The 18,236-nt window shown below is 50.1% G+C and overlaps 1 protein-coding gene and 2 pseudogenes across 1 annotated transcript; all 3 read right to left on the reverse strand.

Annotated features, from left to right (window-relative positions):
- Nucleotides 1-697: 697 nt before the first annotated feature.
- On the reverse strand, nucleotides 698-1,466 carry LOC129638634 (melanoma-associated antigen 9-like; annotated as a pseudogene).
- Nucleotides 1,467-8,919: 7,453 nt separating this feature from the next.
- LOC129638579 (melanoma-associated antigen 9-like) lies at nucleotides 8,920-9,711 on the reverse strand. The gene has a single exon (XM_055563111.1). The coding sequence runs from the start codon at nucleotides 9,709-9,711 to the stop codon at nucleotides 8,920-8,922; it is 792 nt and encodes a 263-aa protein (XP_055419086.1).
- Nucleotides 9,712-14,621: 4,910 nt separating this feature from the next.
- On the reverse strand, nucleotides 14,622-15,440 carry LOC129639955 (melanoma-associated antigen 8-like; annotated as a pseudogene).
- Between the last annotated feature and the right edge of the window lie 2,796 nt (nucleotides 15,441-18,236).

Raw genomic sequence — 18,236 nt, forward strand, 5'->3', positions numbered from 1 at the left:
TTTATTTCCAAATTTTGGTAGGTTTACATAAGGATCCCATGTTCCCTGCTAACATGCCCCCACTGCTAACACAGGGCCTTCCACAGAGCAGAAGCTCCATGAAGTAATAAATGTGGAATAAATGAGCCAATGAGCAGGGGACTTATTAAGTTGGATCAGATTTTTTTTTTTTACTTCCTTAAATAATAGCCCAAAAAGGTCCAACTGAACAGGGATAGCTTAGCTGTATTAAATGACAGACAAGAAATATAAGAAGCAAGAACTCACCTCAATTACATTTTATCTCTTAATTCTTCCCCAATGATATTACTGTTAAGTATTTTCACATTTCCAAAATAGTTCTATTCCAATTCCATTTCATCTTGTTCAGGGTCACAAAACAAAATGGAAGAGTTCCCAATCACTTTTAAAAAACAGCAGAACTCTTGTTCTCGAACTGGATAAGCACAAACACACTGTGATCAGCATCATCCACAAAGCTAAGACACTGAAATTTATTTAGCCTTCTATGAAAACAGCCAAAGCTTGAAAAATTCCTAAAGAAAAGAGAGATGAATCTGCATGTCATCGTAGAGAAGAGGAACACAAAGATGCTTCACACTGGTTCCCCCAACTGGCCCAGGGCCTCACTTCTGAGAAGGCTGACTGCTTCCTCCTCAATCACAGAGGGAAGGATCAGTCTGGCTGCTGCTCTGGCTCAGGCCCCCTCTTCCTCCTCCCCCTCAGCCTCTGCAGACAGCGGTGGGAAGGCCCTCAGAGCCCTTTGTTTGACCCTGAGCAGAAATGCCCTGAATTGCCACTTGCTGGTTTCCACATAGGCCCGGGGACTCCACAGGAACTCGTAGTGAGCAGGGTCATTGTCAGGCACCTGCTGGCTCTCCAGGTACCCATCCCGCACCCACACTTGGGTCAGTAGCTCCCTGGGCTCCCCAAAGATGAAGTGCTCACTCCAGACACACCCTCCCATCCTGCTAAGTGTTCCCCAGACTTCCTCCTCAGTGTCAGGTCCCCTGCTAGAAGGATCAGGCTCAGGGCCATCACCAGGAGGCCAGCCTTGAGCATGTTCTGCCCATCCCTCTGCATCTCATTGAGGGTGAGGCCCAGGGTGTGGACCAGGAAGTAGATGTGCTCCCTGGGGTCTACCTCCTTCATGTACCTGCTAAAGACCACCGGGAAGTGGGCCTGGTTATCCCTGAGAACCGTCTTCTGCATTTCAGCCTGGGAGATTGGCTCCCTGGTGCTAGACTTGAGCAGCAGGAACCCCAGTGGTTCAGCTGTCATCACATTCAGAGCCTTCTTTAGCAAGGACTCTGCATGGGTGACGCAGAGGAAGAGGAGACTGGGCAGGAGGAGGCCAGAGGGGTTGAGGCCTCCTCTGCCTCAGCCCCCCTAAGTTGCACCTCCACTGGGCCCCGGGCCTGGTTTTGGCATTGAAGGTCTTCCTTGGGCTTGCTGAGTTCACTCATCTCAACCATGAGCGTGATGACTGGGATCGAACCGCTGAGAGGAGTGATGCAGGGGACAGACGGGGACCTCGGGCCTGGCAGGGGTGGGGGCGGGGGCTGGGCCCGGAAGGGTGGTAAATGGTCAGTTGAGAGACATGCTCTGGACTGCTCTGACTCAGGCCACTTACAGATCCCCTTCTGAGGGCTGCTCTTGGGCCTCACAAGGGCGTTCCTCCTTGGTCCACTTTCCAGTATCAAGTGAGGAAGTGAGATGGCTCCTGAGGGTGCAGCCAGCATAGCCAGTATTTCATGGGATGAGGGGGAAGTGATTTGCAGCGTGTTAGGTCCCATCTAATCTGGGATGGGGAGCCCTTGGTGCATACCAAGGGCACCCGCCTCACCTTGACTCCTCACACTGCCTGGACCTTGTACTTTGTGACCTCAGGACACATTCTCAGACCTAGGTCTTCACCTCTAGGTTCCTGAAGTCCTTGTGAGAAGTAACAAAGGCTCATATCCAGTGGCGACTGTAGCACAGCCCTAGGCCTTCTGTGCTGGAAGGTGGGGTGAACTCTGTGAGGTCCCCCTGGTTCTGGGATGTGTTGTCCTCTCAGGGCTCACTTGTAGTGCTCACTTTTCCCCTGGAAAATTAAGAAGAGATGGCAAAAATACGCAGAAGAACTGTACAAAAAAGATCTTAATGACCTGGATATCAACAGTGGTAGAATCACTCACATAGAGCCAGACATCCTAGAGTGTCTTTGCAGAGGAACCAGAGATCAAATTGCTAACATTCTTTTATCATAGAGACAGCAAGGGAATTTCAGAGGCACATCTACCTCTGTTTCATTGACAATGCTAAAGCCTTTGACTGTGTGAAGTGAAAGTTGCTCAGTCATGTCCGACTCTTTGCGAACCCATGGACTATACAGTACATGGAATTCTACAGGCCAGAATACTGAAGTGGGTGGCCTTTCCCTTCTCCAGGGGATCTTCCCAACCCAGGGATCGAACCCAGGTCTCCAGAACTGCAGGCGGATTCTTTACCAGGTGAGCCACCAGGGAAGCCCAAGAACACTGGGGTGGGTAGCCTAGCCCTTCTCTAGGGGATCTACCTAACCCAGGAATCAAACCGGGGTCTCCTGCATTGCAGGCACATTCTTTACCAACTGAGTTACCAGGGAATCCCAAATGTATGGATCATAAGAAACTTTGGAAAATTCTTAAGGAGATAGGAATCTCTGACCATCTTACCTGTCTCCTGAGAAACCCGTATGCATGTCAAGAAGCAACAATTCAGTTCAGTTCAGTCGCTCAGTCATGTCAGACTCTTTGCGACCCCATGAATTGCAGCACGCCAGGCCTCCCTGTCCTTCACCAACTCCTGGAGTTCACTCAAACTCATGTCCATTGAGTCGGCAATGCCATCCAGCCATCTCATCCTCTGTCCTCCCCTTCTCCTCCTGCCCCCAATCCCTCCCAGCATCAGGGTCTTTTCCAATGAGTCATATTTTTTGCCTCAGGTGGCCAATGTATTGGAGTTTCAGCTTCAATATCAGTCCTTCCAATGAATATTCAGGACTGATTTCCTTTAGGATGGACTGGTTGGATTTCCTTGCAGTCCAAAGGACTCCCAAGAGTCTTCTGCAACACCACAGTTCAAAAGCATCAATTCTTCGGCGCTCAGCTTTCTTCACAGTCCAACTCTCACATCCATACATGACCACTGGAAAAACCATAGCCTTGACTAGACGGACCTTTGTTGGCAAAGTAATGTCTCTGCTTTTGAGTATGCTATCTAGGTTGGTCATGACTTTCCTTCCAAGGAGTAAGCATCTTTTAATTTCATGGCTGCAGTCACCATCTGTAGTGATTTTGGATCCCCCCAAAATAAAGTCTGTCACTGTTTCTACTGTTTCCCCATCTATTTCCCATGAAGTGATGGGACCAGATGCCATAATCTTAGTTTTCTGAATGTTGAGCTTTAAGCCAACTTTTTCACTCTCCTCTTTCACTTTCATCAAGAGGCTTTTTAGTTCCTCTTCACTTTCTGGCATAAGGGTGGTGTCATCTGCATATCTGAGGTTATTGATCTTTCTCCCAGCAATCTTGGTTCCAGCTTGTTCTTCTTCCAGCCCAGCGTTTCTCATGATGTACTCTGCATAGAAGTTAAATAAGCAGGGTGACAATATACAGCCTTGACGTACTCCTTTTCCTATTTGGAACCAGTCTATTGTTCCATGTCCATATTAAAGTGTTATGACCAGGTTTCCTTGTCAATCGCAAAAGAATCCGATTTTAATCATGTCTTCCATGAATTTATTCTCATGCATTTAGAAGAATACTGCTAGTTCTTCAAGATTTGTGTAAAAGACTTTCTAAGTTTAAACAGATAAACAAATTTTGTTATCAGTAAGCTGGTACCAGACTGGAATTTAGTCTTCTCTCTGTTTAGAGAACAAAGTTTTCTTAAAATTCAGCTTTTGATAACAGATTATAAATTTATTTGCCTTTAAGTCATTTTTATTTGTTTTAAAATTCTTTTTGTTACTTTGGTAATGTAAATAAACATTATTTAAGATTATGGTACATGTAGACAAAGCTCATTCTGCTTCAACAAAAAATAACCCTTCAAGGTTAGACTTTTGCTATCTTGATGTCCTAAAACATGGTGACAGTCTGCTTTTAAATCAGGAAATTAAAAATAAATAAACAGTAGCTAAAAATCAAAGATCTAGGGCTATGGGAAATCCAAGATGGCTGCTTAGCTTTTCCCAGCTCCCTGACAGACCTCATTTTTATTTGATGGGTTAAAGCCTTACCTGGCTACAGTGTTAATGCCCTCACATGAATTCTCCAAAAAAAATCATATTTCATTAAATATTAAGTTCTAGTTTTGTTAATTAAGGTCTGTGCTACTAACACTCACTTCTGTGATAGTTCCTTGTTATGTTGTATTGCTAAAAGTTTTAATTCAATTATTAAAAAGGACACTCTTAAGATTATTTCTAAAGCTTACCTCAGCAGCCAGTCTTTGGATAAAGGTCAGATGCTCCATGATGTACAACCAGGAGATTAACACTTGGCTATAATCATTTAACTGAGACAGGTGACCTGGGGTATACCGGGCTATCCCCAGTGAAAGTTCTTGACTTAAATTTTTGCTTGTGACCTTACTAATAACTGCTAGCTATCTTATTTTCTATGTAGCTTGTTTCAGAAGATTATTTCTTATGTTACCAAATGTGTGACAGAGCCTGTGATAAAATGCTAATATGCAGTTCCATATGAGATCAGTAACTGTAATAATGTAAATTTAGATATGGGAAGAAGCAACAAGAGGAAACATTTTCCTGGACCAAGAAGCTAGTAAGACAGGTATGGTCCAGAAACTTTTGCTACTTACAAGGCCTGGTCTAGTGACAACACATTGAGTGGCCTGCCAATGGAATCTTTGTTAGACCTGGGAATGAGCCTTCCCAGCACTGCGGGACACAATAACTGTGAAATGCCGCCCCAAACATGGTCAAATATGACTATGAAGGGGCCCTGCTGACTGGACTGGAAGTTGGCCCTTGCCAGCTGCCTCTACAAAGATTGAATCATGACCACGACAAGATGCTGACCTTCAACATCCCCTTGAAAGGAGTTCAGGGTGGGGACAAAAAATAAGGCACTATGTGCTCTGGGAAAAACCCAGGAAAACAGGCCTTCAGATAGTCAGATATTTTCAGGTAAAGATTTTTATGTGTCCAACTTCTTGCATCTTCTCACACATAGAGAAACACTAATGTCACGAACCAATGTCTGGACCTGGTTCTCCTAGTTGCACCTCAGCAGCTTTCCTACTTCTATTAAACTTTGGGCCATATATCTTTTACTTTCTCGTTAAGTTTGTTTCTCCAAGTAGTAGTATGACAAAAATATCCCCTGGCCAATGCTCAGACAACACTAGAACAAGCCGCCTTAGCCTGTGGATTCTCATTGCCCTCCATAAATGCACCCTGAGGACCTCAGGCTATTCTCCTTTTGATATCTTATACAGGAGACCACCCCCAGTGATAAGAAAGCTCAAAGGAGACCATCAACAACCAGCTGACCTGGAGATGTCCCAACACCTCCAGGCCCTGGAAAGTCTTCCGCCATATTGCCTAGGAAACTTGAGAAAGGACACGCATTTCACGGGGCAATTGGGTTCACCCCTGTCAGCCAGGAGATGAGGTATGGGTTAAAGACTGGAAAAAAGAACCACTTCAGCCAGTTTGGACAGGCCCTCACACGGTCATCCTGGCAACCCCTACTACTGTTAAAGTTATAGGTATCATCCCTTGGATCCCCCACACCAGAGTCAAGAAGGCAGTGGCTTCCTGTAATGAGGACACCTGGAAAGCAGTTCAGGACCCCAAAAAGCTCCTCAAGGTCTATTTCAGAAACAACGACCGTCACCCATAAAGGATGCTGAGCTCTGCTCTAGTCACTCCAGAAGCCGACTAAGTACACGCACAGCAGAAGCTTGAGGATTCTTCAGCCTTGCTCCAGCCACACTCCGTCAGCTGGCTGCTCAACACATGGCGGGAGCTTGAGGATCCATCCGGCTATCAAAATATCAATGGATTTTCATTGTCAACCCTGGACTCTATCCCTGATTGCTATTATTTCTGTGCCCTTCGCCACAGGACTAGCTTCTGTCCCACCCCAGGACTAGGATTTGGGTCAGAATCTACAGTTAACTGTCTGTTATCTCACTGTAATGGGAAGCCTCATTCTTACTAGAAGTCTCTTATGATCGATTCTCCCTACTAACTGAATTGCTCCACAGTATAACTGATGCCCCTTCACGATAGGCTCAGTTGCTATAGCCATGACAACACAAAGATGGGGAGAAAACCTTTTGCAAGTCTTCAGTTATCTGTTATGTGCAGGCTGCTTTGCAGTCGTTTGGTGTCCCTTGCTGTTATAGATGGTGCCGCCCCCATCAAGGCCTTTTCTTTGTTTGTGGGACAGATGCTTACTCATGTCTACCTGTCAATTAGGTGGGTATCTGCACCTTAGCTTTCCTCACTCCCCAGATGTATATTGCCCCTAACAACCAGACTCTCACCATACCTCTGGCAGCACATATGCGGTCAAAAAGAGTCATCCAGTTTATACCCCTACTAGCTAGTCTGGGAATCACGGCTGGGATAGGTATGGGAATAGGAGGAATTGCTTCATCAACCACCTCTTATCATACACTGTCCAAAGGCTTCACAGACGACATTGAGAGAGTGGCCAAATCTTTAGTGGCCTTACAGGACCAACTAGACTCCCTGGCTGAGGTGGTTTTGCATAATAAGAGAGGTCTAGACCTACTGACCGGAGAAGGCAATGGCAACGCACTCAAGTAATCTTGCCTGGAAAATCCCATGGACGGAGGAGCCTGGCAGGCTGCAGTCCATGGGGGCGCACAGAGTCAGACACGACTGAAGGGACTCAGCAGCAGCAGCAGCAGACCTACTGACAGTTGAAAAGTGTCTGCCTTTTCAGCTGCCTCTTCTTTTACTGCCTCTTCTTGAATGAAGAATGCTGCTTTTATATACACCAGTCAGAAATAGTCAGGAACATGGCCCAGCATCAAAGAGAACAAATCATAAAAAGAGAGAAAAACTAGCTAATTCTTGGGGTAATTGGAGCAATATCTGGAGCTGGGCATCATGGCTTCTCCCTTTAACAGGTCCTCTCTTCATGCTCTTTGCAGCAATCTTGTTTGGCCCTTGTATTCTCAATCCAGTTCATAAACTCTTGGATTGAAGCCACAAAGTTACAAATGGCAATAGTTCAATACACCCCCCTAAATGATGGGGAGCCCGGAATGTCCTACCAAAAACATGGGACGATGCTTTCTACAACGAGTGATAGACGCATCAAGAGTGGGGAATGAAGAGGAAAAGTTAAAATTTTACACGACCTCCTTCTCCTTCTGCCTCTGTAACTCAGCTTACCCCTTGCAAAGTCTAGATCACCTAGGTCCTGTAGTCTCAGAAAACGGGAACTTGCAATGCTAGAAACTGGAGTTGATCTCACTCACCCTTGCCCTGCTCTTTGCCCCTGCAAACCTGCTTAATCATGCCTCTCCAGGTCAGGCATCCCCCTCCCCATCTTGACCACTGTTCCCACGTGTGAGAAACCCCTTAGTTTAAACCAGCCTATTAACAGCTAGTGTTGCCCACTACAGTCTGTCTATAAAAACTCTGCAATCCCTTTGATCGGGGCTCAGAGCTTGGAGTGTTGACTCCTCTGGGCCCGCCAGCATAATAAACCTGAGTTCTCCAACCCTCTGAGAGTTGTGCTTGGATTCTCGAGTACCGGTTTCTGCAACATTACTGAAATGTCTTCAGCTATAAACCCGGAGACTGAGAAGATTGTGTGCCAACCCAAATTCACTCATGTCTCATTTGGAACCTTTCGAGTGTATTTACACTCAGGCAGAAAAACCAGGCGTCTACTTGATCCTGATCAAAGTGCACTTTCTCTTTTGGACCCAGGAGATTCATCTCCGAGTTAGGAGGAACTTCTAATGTATATGTCCTATCTCAAATTTTCTTCTCACCCATAAGACATCGTCGAGAGGTCCGGTACTGCCACCACCCAGCCTCATCACGATCACCTCCCACAGAAGGAACCTAGCTTCCCGAAGCCCAAACTGCCCTGGCAAAGGCACTGACACCCAAGGGCTCCTCGTGGAACCCCACTGCCCTGCCCCGTGGTGCCTTGTTCTGTGGGACTAGGGGATGCCTCTCCACCTTCCTCATGTGGCTGCAGCTCTTAGACTATCACTCCCGGTGTGGGGGTGTCCTGCTTTTCCTAGTGTCCCCACTGCTAACACGGCCTGTCACAGCACGCAAGCTCCCTGAAGTTCTGTGGAATAAATGAGCCGGGAGCAGGGCCTTATTTAGTTGGATTAGTTTTCTCCTACTTTCTTAAATAACCTGGGAAAACCCAAATAAACTGAGATAGCTGAGCTGTATAAAATGACAGACAAAAAGTATAAGAAGCAAGATTTTGCTATAATCACATTTTATTTTCTAATTCTTTCACCAAGTACATTACTGCTAGGTAAGTTGATATTTCCAAAATAGTTATAATTCATATCTCATGTTACCATGTTCAGGGTCACAAAATAAAATTGGGGAGTTCCCAAACTCTTTTAAAAACTAGCAAAACTCTTGTCCTTAAATTGGGTAAGTACAAATACATGTGTGATCAATGTCATTCACAAAGTTAGATACCGAAGTTTATTAAGCCTTATGCTGAAAGACACATTTGAAAAATTCCTAAAGAAAACAGAGATCAGTCTCCATGTCATCGCAGAGAACAGGAACCTAAAAATGCTGCACACTGGGTTCCCCAAGTGGCCCAGGCCATCACTCCTGAGAAGGCTGACCACTCCCTTTTCATTTACAGAGGGAAGGATCAGCCTGGCTGCTGCTCTGGCTCAGGACCCCTCTTCCTCCTCCCTCACAGCCTCTGCAGAAGGGAGTGGGAAGGACCTAAAAGCCCTTCGGTTGACCCTGAGCAGATACTCCGTGAATTTCTCCTTGCTGGTCTCCGCAAAGGCCCGGGGACCCCACAGGAACTCGAAGCGAGCAGGGTCGCTGTCAGGCACCTGCCGGTACTCCAGGTACCCCTCCCGCACCCACACTTGGGTCAGCAGCTCCCTGGGCTCCCCATAGATGGGGTGCTCCCTCAAAGCACACACCCCCATCTTGCTGAGTGCTCCCCAGATCTCCTCCTCAGGGCTGCAATCCCTATTCTGGAGGATCAGGCTGAGGACCACCACCAGGAGGCCGGCCTTGGGCAGGCCCTGCCCACTTCCCTGTATTATATCACAGGTGAGGCCCAGGGAGGGAACCATGATGTAGATGGGTGCAGTGTTTAACCGCCTCACATCTACACCAAAGACCAGCAGAACGCACTCAACCGCTTGGCAGAAGACCACTGGGTAGTACTTTTGGTTATCCCCGAGGACCGTATTCATCAATTCGGCATCGGTGGTTGGCTCCTTGGCTCGATACTTGCAGAGCAGGAACGTCACCATGTTAGCCACCATTTTATTCAGAGCTTCCTGGGGCAAGGCCTCCTCAGCGGAGCACGAAGAGACTGGGCGGGAGGAGGCCGAGGGGGTTGCAGCCTCCCCTCCCTCAGCCCCCAAGAGCTGTGCTTCCTCTGGGCCCTGGGCCTCGCCTGGGTCCTGAAGGTCTTTCTTGGGCTTCCTCTGCTCACTCATCTCGACCACGAGCACAATGCCTGGGATCAAAGCACAGACAGGAGTGAGGCAGGGGACATTGTGGACCATAGGCCTCAGCTAAGAAATATACCCTGGGTGGTCAACACAGGCCACTTATAGGTCTCCTCTTGAGGGGTGCTCTCGGCCTCACACGGGCCCTCCTCCTGGGCAGTCTGACCCCCTGCTACCCAAAGGAGGAAGGGCAGTGGCTCTCCTGGGTGCAGCCAACACAGCCAGAGGTTCTGGGGCTGACACGGTGGGGGGATTAGGGATTTGTGGGGTCACCTCTGTTCTGGGATGGGGAGCCCCTGGTGCTCATTCATGGCACCCTCCTCACCTTGACTCCTGGTACTGCTTGGACCTCCTCTTTTCTCTGATGTCTGGACACAGGCCTCAGACCTCTGCTCCTGGTTCCTGGAACCCCTGTGAGAAAAATGGAGGGGGCCCCTTGGGGGTAGATTGTGGCACAGCCCTGGACTCTGAGGCTCCCCCCCACGAATTGTGGGGGAAGTGGTCCCCTTGTAGCTCCCTTGTAGTGCCCACCTTTCCCCTGCCACGGCCTGGACCCTGCCCTTTGGGGGCCTGCAGAGTAACTCAGAACAAGACCCGAGTTTGAAGGGAAAGCGCTAAGGGGCCCCACATGTGGTGGCACCTGCCCAGGGCCTTCCGCGGGTCCTAGGCTGGGGAGATGCTCGGTCCCCACCTCACGTCCAGCCTGGACTCCCAGCACTGACCACAAGGGTGCGTTCGGCTCTGTCCGAGGAGTCCACCCTCTGTGGATCTGAAGCCTCCACCCTCCGGCTGAGCACCTCATCTCCTGAAGCCCCTAAGCCAGAGGTCGACAAACTGCGCATCCTGCTCAACCCGCTCTGGGACCTCTAAGACCCCCATCAAAGGCAAGGATCCCACCCTGTGTTGGGGTCTAACTGCCTCAGTCGTTCCCCACCTGGAGCCTGGATTCCAGGCAGGACCTGGAATTGGCCCGTCCTCCATTTTGAGGCCCGCCGCTCTCACCCGGTCCCCAGTCTCTCTGAGACCCGATGTCAGGAAGTGCGGCACGAGGTCGTCCTGCCTGGGGACTACTAGGGTCCCCTCAGTTCTGGGGTCCCGCTCCGCTCATTCCCCCATCAGGGTCCTCACCTTGACTCCCGGTAGGACCGGGGCTCTGTCCTCCCCCATTTTGAGGCCCGGCTCCTCACACCAGGTCCCCAGTCCCTCTTGAGACCCGGATGTCAGAAAGTCAGGACAGGTATAGTGTGCTCTTCTCACCCCAGGGTCTCGCAGGGCAGATGACAGGGGCAGGGATCTGTGGGGCTCCATCAGTCCTCCCTGGGGGTCGCTTTAGTCCTTCCTCAGGGCCTTACCTTGGCTCGGAGTAGAGATCCTCTCCTCTCCCCAACTGAGGCCCCGCCCCTTTATACCACGTGCCCCGTCTCTCTGAGACCCGGATGTCAGGACGTCAGACCATGCCTGTTGTTCTCATTCTACCTCGCGGTCTCCGAGGACCGACAACAGAGACAGCTTTCTTTGAGGTCAAGGGTCTCCTAGTCCCGCATCAGGGACCTCCACTGGTTACCCCACAGGACCGGGAATTCTCCTCTCTGCCCACCCGAGGCCCTGCCGCCTATAGCGGGTCCCCAGTCTCTCTGACACCTGGATGTCAGGAAATGCGGCATGTGCTCATCCCACCCTATGTGCTCCCTGAGCCCACTGTGATGGGATCCACGTTCCCCTCAGTCTATTCTCAGGGTCCTCACCCAGACTTCTTCAGAACCTAAGATCCTCCCCTTCTGCTTCTAAGGCCCGTCCCTTAAAGCAGGGCCCCAACCTGTCAGAGACAGGGATGCCAAAGGTAGGACATGCTGCCAAGTGCTCATGCCGCCACCAGGGATGCCTAGGGCTGACAGCAGGGGTGGGATCTGAGGGGCCCTGTGTCCTCCTCAGGGTCCTCATCTTGAGCTCTGGAAGGTACAAGATGTCCCTGAGTTTACCCAAGGCTGGACCGTTACACCAAAGCCCTCACTGCCCTGAGACCACAGCTTCCAGAGCTGCTGGTCTCCTGGGGCAGTGGAATGGCCTCTACAAAGCACATGTGAGGTGCACACTGGGATATGAGAGCCCGGGGTGCTGGGGTTTCACCCTCCAGGGACTGGACAAACTCCACATCTGTCATCATTAGTTCCCCCACTAAGTAAGATACATGGCCCTGGAACCAGAGGGAACAGTGACCCCACCTACCACCACTCCCTGTGATCCACAAGGAAAGTTGTGCTTCTGGTCCTCCATGTAGCTTCTGCAGTTCCTCAGCGGAGCTATCTAGCCATTACCCACTTCTAGCTATTTACATTTGATTCCACATTTTATAAGGCAGACGGCCAGGCCGTGGGACACACTAAGCACATTTGAGTACACAGTACCCAGCCTCATGTGGCTACTGGTTACTCGGTGGTGACAGGACATGCTCTTCCCAAAGGAAGATGGTTCCCACAGGAGATATCATAACAGTCCTACTGACCTATGAGCCATGGTTCCCACCTGGCACTTTGCGCTCCTCTCCGTAGAGGTTCAGGCACCAGTTCCCCATCCACATGTCTCCTCTTCTCCTGACCCAGCCCTGCCATGTGACGAAGGGAAAGGGAGAGAAGGATGGACCCAAGAAGGAGGCCAGAGGGCGAGGACTGTGTGGTCCTCATGTGACTCTGGCTTGAAGCTCAGCTCCAGACTCCTAGGCTGGATCCCTGCCCCTTGCTCCCAGGGCTCTCCACCCTCCTCAGTCCCTCTGGCTGTACCACCCCCAGGATACCCTCTGCAGTGCCCAGAATCCAAAATGCACCGTCATCTTCCACCTGCCTAAAAACACCCACCTTCTGACTGTGCCACCGGGAGGAGCCCAGGTCCTCACCTTGGCCCTGAATGGATGGCGCCTGGACAGAGCTTCCATCAGCCAGTCAGACAGGAGCCCTTCCTGCTTCTTGGGAGCTCAGCCCCATGGATGTGGCACCACCTGCATCCAAAATACCTTTCCATCCCACCCCAGGCATCAACACAAAGGGGATGCTTTTCCCTCAAACAACATGCTATTATTATTTAGATGAACCATTTTTTCTTTGTATTAAAATCAGTGAATTAATCATGTATTTATTTCCAAATTGTTGTAGGTTTACATAAAGATCCCATGTTCCCTGCAGGCAGCTTCCAGGAAGCAGAGGGAGAAGAGATGTGGGCAAGGACCTGGAGTCTCTCCCCTGCCCTGCAGTGTGCTCGATGCTCAACAGACAGCAACCGGTAGGTGTAGCCTGCGATGAAGACAATGCGCTTCGTGTGTTGAGGAGTTTCTGAGAAAGCCAAAGATGCCTTGAATCCCCAACTGTTTCTAGTAACTACTATGTATCAGCACTTTTAAATGCAGGATCTGATTTAGTTTCCAAGGCTCTTGTGGATGTCAGGGAGGGGGGGTCCCCCCTCTTCTCCCTCCAGTGCTCTTTCTGCCCTACCCTCTGCAGTGACACCCACCCACAGTCTCAGCAGAGTGAATATGTGCCCCTACCTCCTGATGCCAGGGAGTGTAGCCTGGGAGACTCAGCTGCCTCCACAGGATAGAACTTGCCTGAGCACCTATACAGGTGCCCGTAGGCTCCCCAACAGCCGTGACCTTCATGAGGGGCAGGTATCAGACAAGAGACAATGGGGGGAAAAGGACAGTGGGAGTTTTCTTTACAAAATCCAGCAAGGATATGCACAATGCACCACCCTTCACCTGCAAGGAGGATTCTGAGGTATGTGAATTCAGGTTCAGTGCAGTTTTTATGGCTTTGGGGTCTGACCACCTAGGAAAGCTGACCCAACAGTTGAAGTGTCCAACTGCCAGTTTCAAAGAAGAACCCCATTAATATCTTACCAGAAGACTTAGGGTGGTAATCGAAATGTCTTCAACTATACCCCGAGACTGAATAGACTGCGCCAAACAAAATGTGCTCATTTCCCATTTGGAAACTTTCAAGTATATTTAGACTCAGGCAGAAAAACCAGGTGTCTACCTGTTCTGACCAAAGTGCACGTTATTTTTCAGACCCAGGAGATTTATTGGAGAGATGATGAACTTCTAACACGCATGTCTGATTCCAGACTTTCCTCTCACTCATAAGACACTATCTACAGTCTGGCTGTTGACACCACTGAGGTTCATTACCATCATCTCCCACAGAAGGAACCCAGCTTCCCAAAGCCCCAAACTGCCCTGGCTCAGGCACCAACACTCGAGTGCTCCTCCTGGATCCTCACCGCCATGCCCCGTATTGCCTGTTCTGTGGGACTATGGAACGTCTCTCCACCTTCCTCGTGTGACTGTGGCCCCTAGACCATCGCTCTGGGTATGGGGTGTCCCGCTTCTCCTAGTGTCCCCACTGCTAACACAGGGCCTTCCACAGAGCAGAGGCTCCGTGAAGTTCTGTGGACTAAATGAACCAGTGAGAAGGGGGGCTATTAATCTCATCAATTTTCCCCTACTTTCTTAAATAATAACCTGGCAAAATCCAAGTAAATAGATATGGATTAGCTCTAGAGAAGGACAGACAAAAACTATAGAACTAAGTTCTATAGTTAGTGAACTAAGAATTCACTACAATCATTTTTTGTTTTCCAATTCTTCCACCAACTATATACTGCTAGTAAGTTCACATATCCAAAATAGTTGTAATTCCAGTTCCATGTGATCTTGCTCAGGGCCACAAAATAAAATGGGAGAGTTCCCAATCTCTTTTACAAAACAGCAAAACTCTGGTCCTTTAACTGGTTAAGTACAAATACATGTGTGATCAATGTCATTCACAAAGTTAGATACTGAAGTTTACTAAGGCTTAAGGTGAGAAAACACATTTGAAAAATTCATAAAAAACAGATTTATTTCCACGTCATCGCAGAGAAAAGGAACACAAAGATGCTACACACCGGGTTCCCCAGTGGCCCAGGCCATCACTACTGAGAAAGCTGACTGGTCCCTCTTCAGTCACAGAGAGAAGGATGTTTGGTGGCTTCTCTGGGTCAGGGCACCTCTTCTCCCTCACAGCCTCTGCAGATGGGGGTGGGAAGGTTCTGGAAAACCTTTGGCTGACTCTGAGCAGATACTCCGTGACTTCCTACTTGTTGGTCTCCACATAGGCCCAGGGACCCCACAGGAACTCGTATCGATAAGGGTCGTTGTCAGGCATCTGCTGGTATTCCAGGTACCCTTCCTGCACCCACACGTGGGTCAGCAGTGCCCTGTGCTCCCGAAAGATGCATTGCTCACTCCTGACACACACTCAACCTGCTGAGTGTTCCCCAGACCTCCTCCACAGGGGCACGGTCTCCATTCTGCATGATCAGGCTGAGGACGAGCACCAGGAGACCAGCCTTGGGGAAGCCCTGCCCACTGCTCAGCATTGCATTGCAGGTGAATCCCAGGGTGGAGACCATGATGTAAATGTGCTCCATGGGGGTCCACCTCCTTCACCTCAACGCCACAGACCAGGTCCTTGGCCTGATACTTGAAGAGCAAGGAACTTCATCAGGTTAACTGGCATCTCATTCAGAGCTTCCTGGGACAAGGCCACTGCAAGGGAGACTGGCGGGGAGGAGGCCGAGGCGGATGCAGCTTCCTCTGCCTCAGCCCCCAAGAGTTGCTCCTCCTCCAGGTCCTGGGCCTCGCCTGGGTCCTGAAGGTCTTCCTTGGGCTTGCTCAGCCCACTCATCTCGATCCCAAGTGCAATGCCTGGGATCGAAGCACAGACAGGAATAAGGCAGGGGGACAGATGGGGGCCATGGGCTTGGGGGAGGGAGAGGATGAGAGCGGCCTCTGCTGAGAACCGCATCCTGGGCGGTCTGACACAGACCATGTACAAGTCTCCTCTTCATGGGTGCTTTCAGTCCCCTGGCTACCTGAAGGAGGAAGTGAGGTGGCTCCCCAGAGTGCAGTCAGCACAGCCCGAGATTTCCAGGGCTGACAAGGTGTGGGGATTAGGCCCTTGTGGGCTCCCCTCTGTTCTGGGATGGGGAGCCCCTGGTGCACACTCAGGCCACCCTCCTCACCTTGACTCCTTGCCGAGGTCCAGCCCCGGCTGATCCAGGGTATTCGAAGGAGAGACGGCTAGGCGACCTATTCAAATGTTAATTAGAGATAATAAAGAGTAATAGAATGAGGATAGCTCAGTAGGAAAATTCAGTGCAGAAAAGAAGCTGAGTGGCTTGGTTTACGCGGAAAATCAATATAACCCGTGACACCAGGTTAGCTCTGACCACGGAGGCCGCAGGCGCCCTCTCGAATAGCGGAAGGTGCCCCACCTTAGACACCTTCTCGAGTGGGTCTTAGAAGCCCAGGCAAATAAATGGTCGCAGAGGACATCTGCGCTCCAGATGGACACTCAGCTGGAAGTTAAAGGGAAGAATGACATGGGGAGACCAAGCGTTGGTGAGCAAGGCCCATAGCTTTATTTTCAACAGGGGCTTTTATACCCTAAGTTACACATAGAGGATAATAGGGGATGCAAAGTCAGCAGTTTTTGATGCTTATCAAAAACCAGGGTTTCTTTCCTGCAAATTTATCGTATACAAATGGTTTAGGTGATTTACATCATCTTCTGGCCAGAGGCCTATTAACATTTTATGACTCTTGACAAGGACTTATCAACAAAGACTTATTTTCTCTAAGAGTAATTATTTTAAGGTTTGGCGCCATCTTCCGAAGATAAGATTACGTTCCTATAGGGTGGATGTGTAATGGGTTTACAAAGGAAAGAATTTACTACCTTAAGGGTCTAAAGTTACTAACACTAAGGCCACTACTTATTTTTTCTACATACCAACTATATTAATTAATACACATTCAAGGATACAATTCAGGGGATGTGAAAACTTGGCAACAAACATTGGCTCATCAATGAAATCTTTTACTAGTTTTATTCTGACAGTTTCTAATTCTCTGAGAGGCTCTAAGCTATTTGAATATCTTAAGCTTCCCGTGCCTCTGGAGGCTGGGAGACTGTAAACAATCGTATGCATAGCTGTAGGTGTCCAGGTAAACTTGTCAGGCGAGTTAGAGAGCCATCTGAGGGGTTTGGATTTAAACACTCCTAATTGCCCAGGAACTTTATTAACTGGAGCTGTAAGTTAACTCTTTGACAGAGAGAGTGAGATGGTGGTGGGGGACAGCCCCCAGTAAAGTCAGAGGTGAGAGCACAAAGCAATAAAGTAGGCAGACTCTGGTTTTTGGGGGGTAGATGCTCGAGAATATCCTGGGGCACTCCCGAGGCTCGATCCCACCTTTGCGTATGCCGAGCCTCCTTCCTCATGACCTTTGTCACGAGTGGAATGTCTCTCGCCGGCTCCCGGCAACTCCTGGCACTGCCTGGATCTCCTCTATTCTCTAACCTCTGGACATGGTCCTCAGACCTCTGCCTTCGCCTCCTGGTTCCTGGAGTTCCTGTGAGAGAAATGGAGGGGCACCTTAGGGGTATCCTGTGGCACAGCCCTGAGCCTTCTGGGATGGTACGAGGAGTGGACTCTGTGAGGTCCCCCCAGTTGTGCGGTGGGAGGTCCCCTTAGAGTTCCCTTGTAGTGTTCACCTTTATCCTGGCACGACCTGGTCCCACCCCTCTGGGGGCCTGCATGGAAACTCAGAACAAGATGTGAGCCTGAACAGAAAGCACTAAGGGTCCCCACATGTGGCTGCACTGCCCAGGGCCTCCTGCGGGTACTCAGCTCCTCCTCACGTCCTGCCTGGCCTCCCAGCACTGAGCACAGGGGCCAGGGTCTGCTCGGTCCTCCCTCGGTGTCCGGGAAGTCCACCCTCTGTGGAACTGAAGCCTCAGCCCCCTGCCTGATCACCTCAGGTCTTGAGGTCCCTAAGCCAGAGGTCAATAAACTGCTCACCCTGTTCACCCCACTCTGCAGCCTCCAAGACCCCCATCAAAGGCAAGGATCCCTCCCCATGTTCGGGTCTAACTGACTGATTCCTTGCCTGGACTCCAGGCAGGACCCGGGCTTATCCCGTCCTCCATTTTGAGGCCCTGCCGCTCTCAGGAGGCCCCCAGTCAGGCCTAGTGTGCGCTTCTCACCCCAAGGGCTCCCACAGCCGACTCCAGGGGCGGGGATCTGTGGGGTCTCTTAATCCCTGGGGTCCCCTCAGTTCTCCTCAGGCACCTCACCTTGCCCCCGGGCAGGACCTGGATTCTTGCCTCCACCCAGCTGAAGCCCCCCCCCCCCCCTTATACCAGGGCCCCAGTCTCTGGAAGACACTGGTGTCAGGAAGTCAGACCATGCCTGCTGCACTCATTCTACTCCACTGTTGCCCTGGACTGACAATGGAGATGGGCTCTCTGAGGTCTCCTCTGATTGGGGTCCACGGTCCTCTAGTCCCTCCTCAGGGTCCTCACCTAAACTCCTTCAAAGCCTAAGAATCTCCCCTCCAATCTCTGAGGCCCCACCCCTTATACCAAGTCTCCAATGTCTCTGAGACCCCGAGCTCATGCCCCCACGAGAGTCGCCCCCGA

The sequence above is a fragment of the Bubalus kerabau genome, chromosome X, assembly GCF_029407905.1.
Source record: "Bubalus kerabau isolate K-KA32 ecotype Philippines breed swamp buffalo chromosome X, PCC_UOA_SB_1v2, whole genome shotgun sequence".
Lineage (NCBI taxonomy): Eukaryota > Metazoa > Chordata > Mammalia > Artiodactyla > Bovidae > Bubalus > Bubalus kerabau.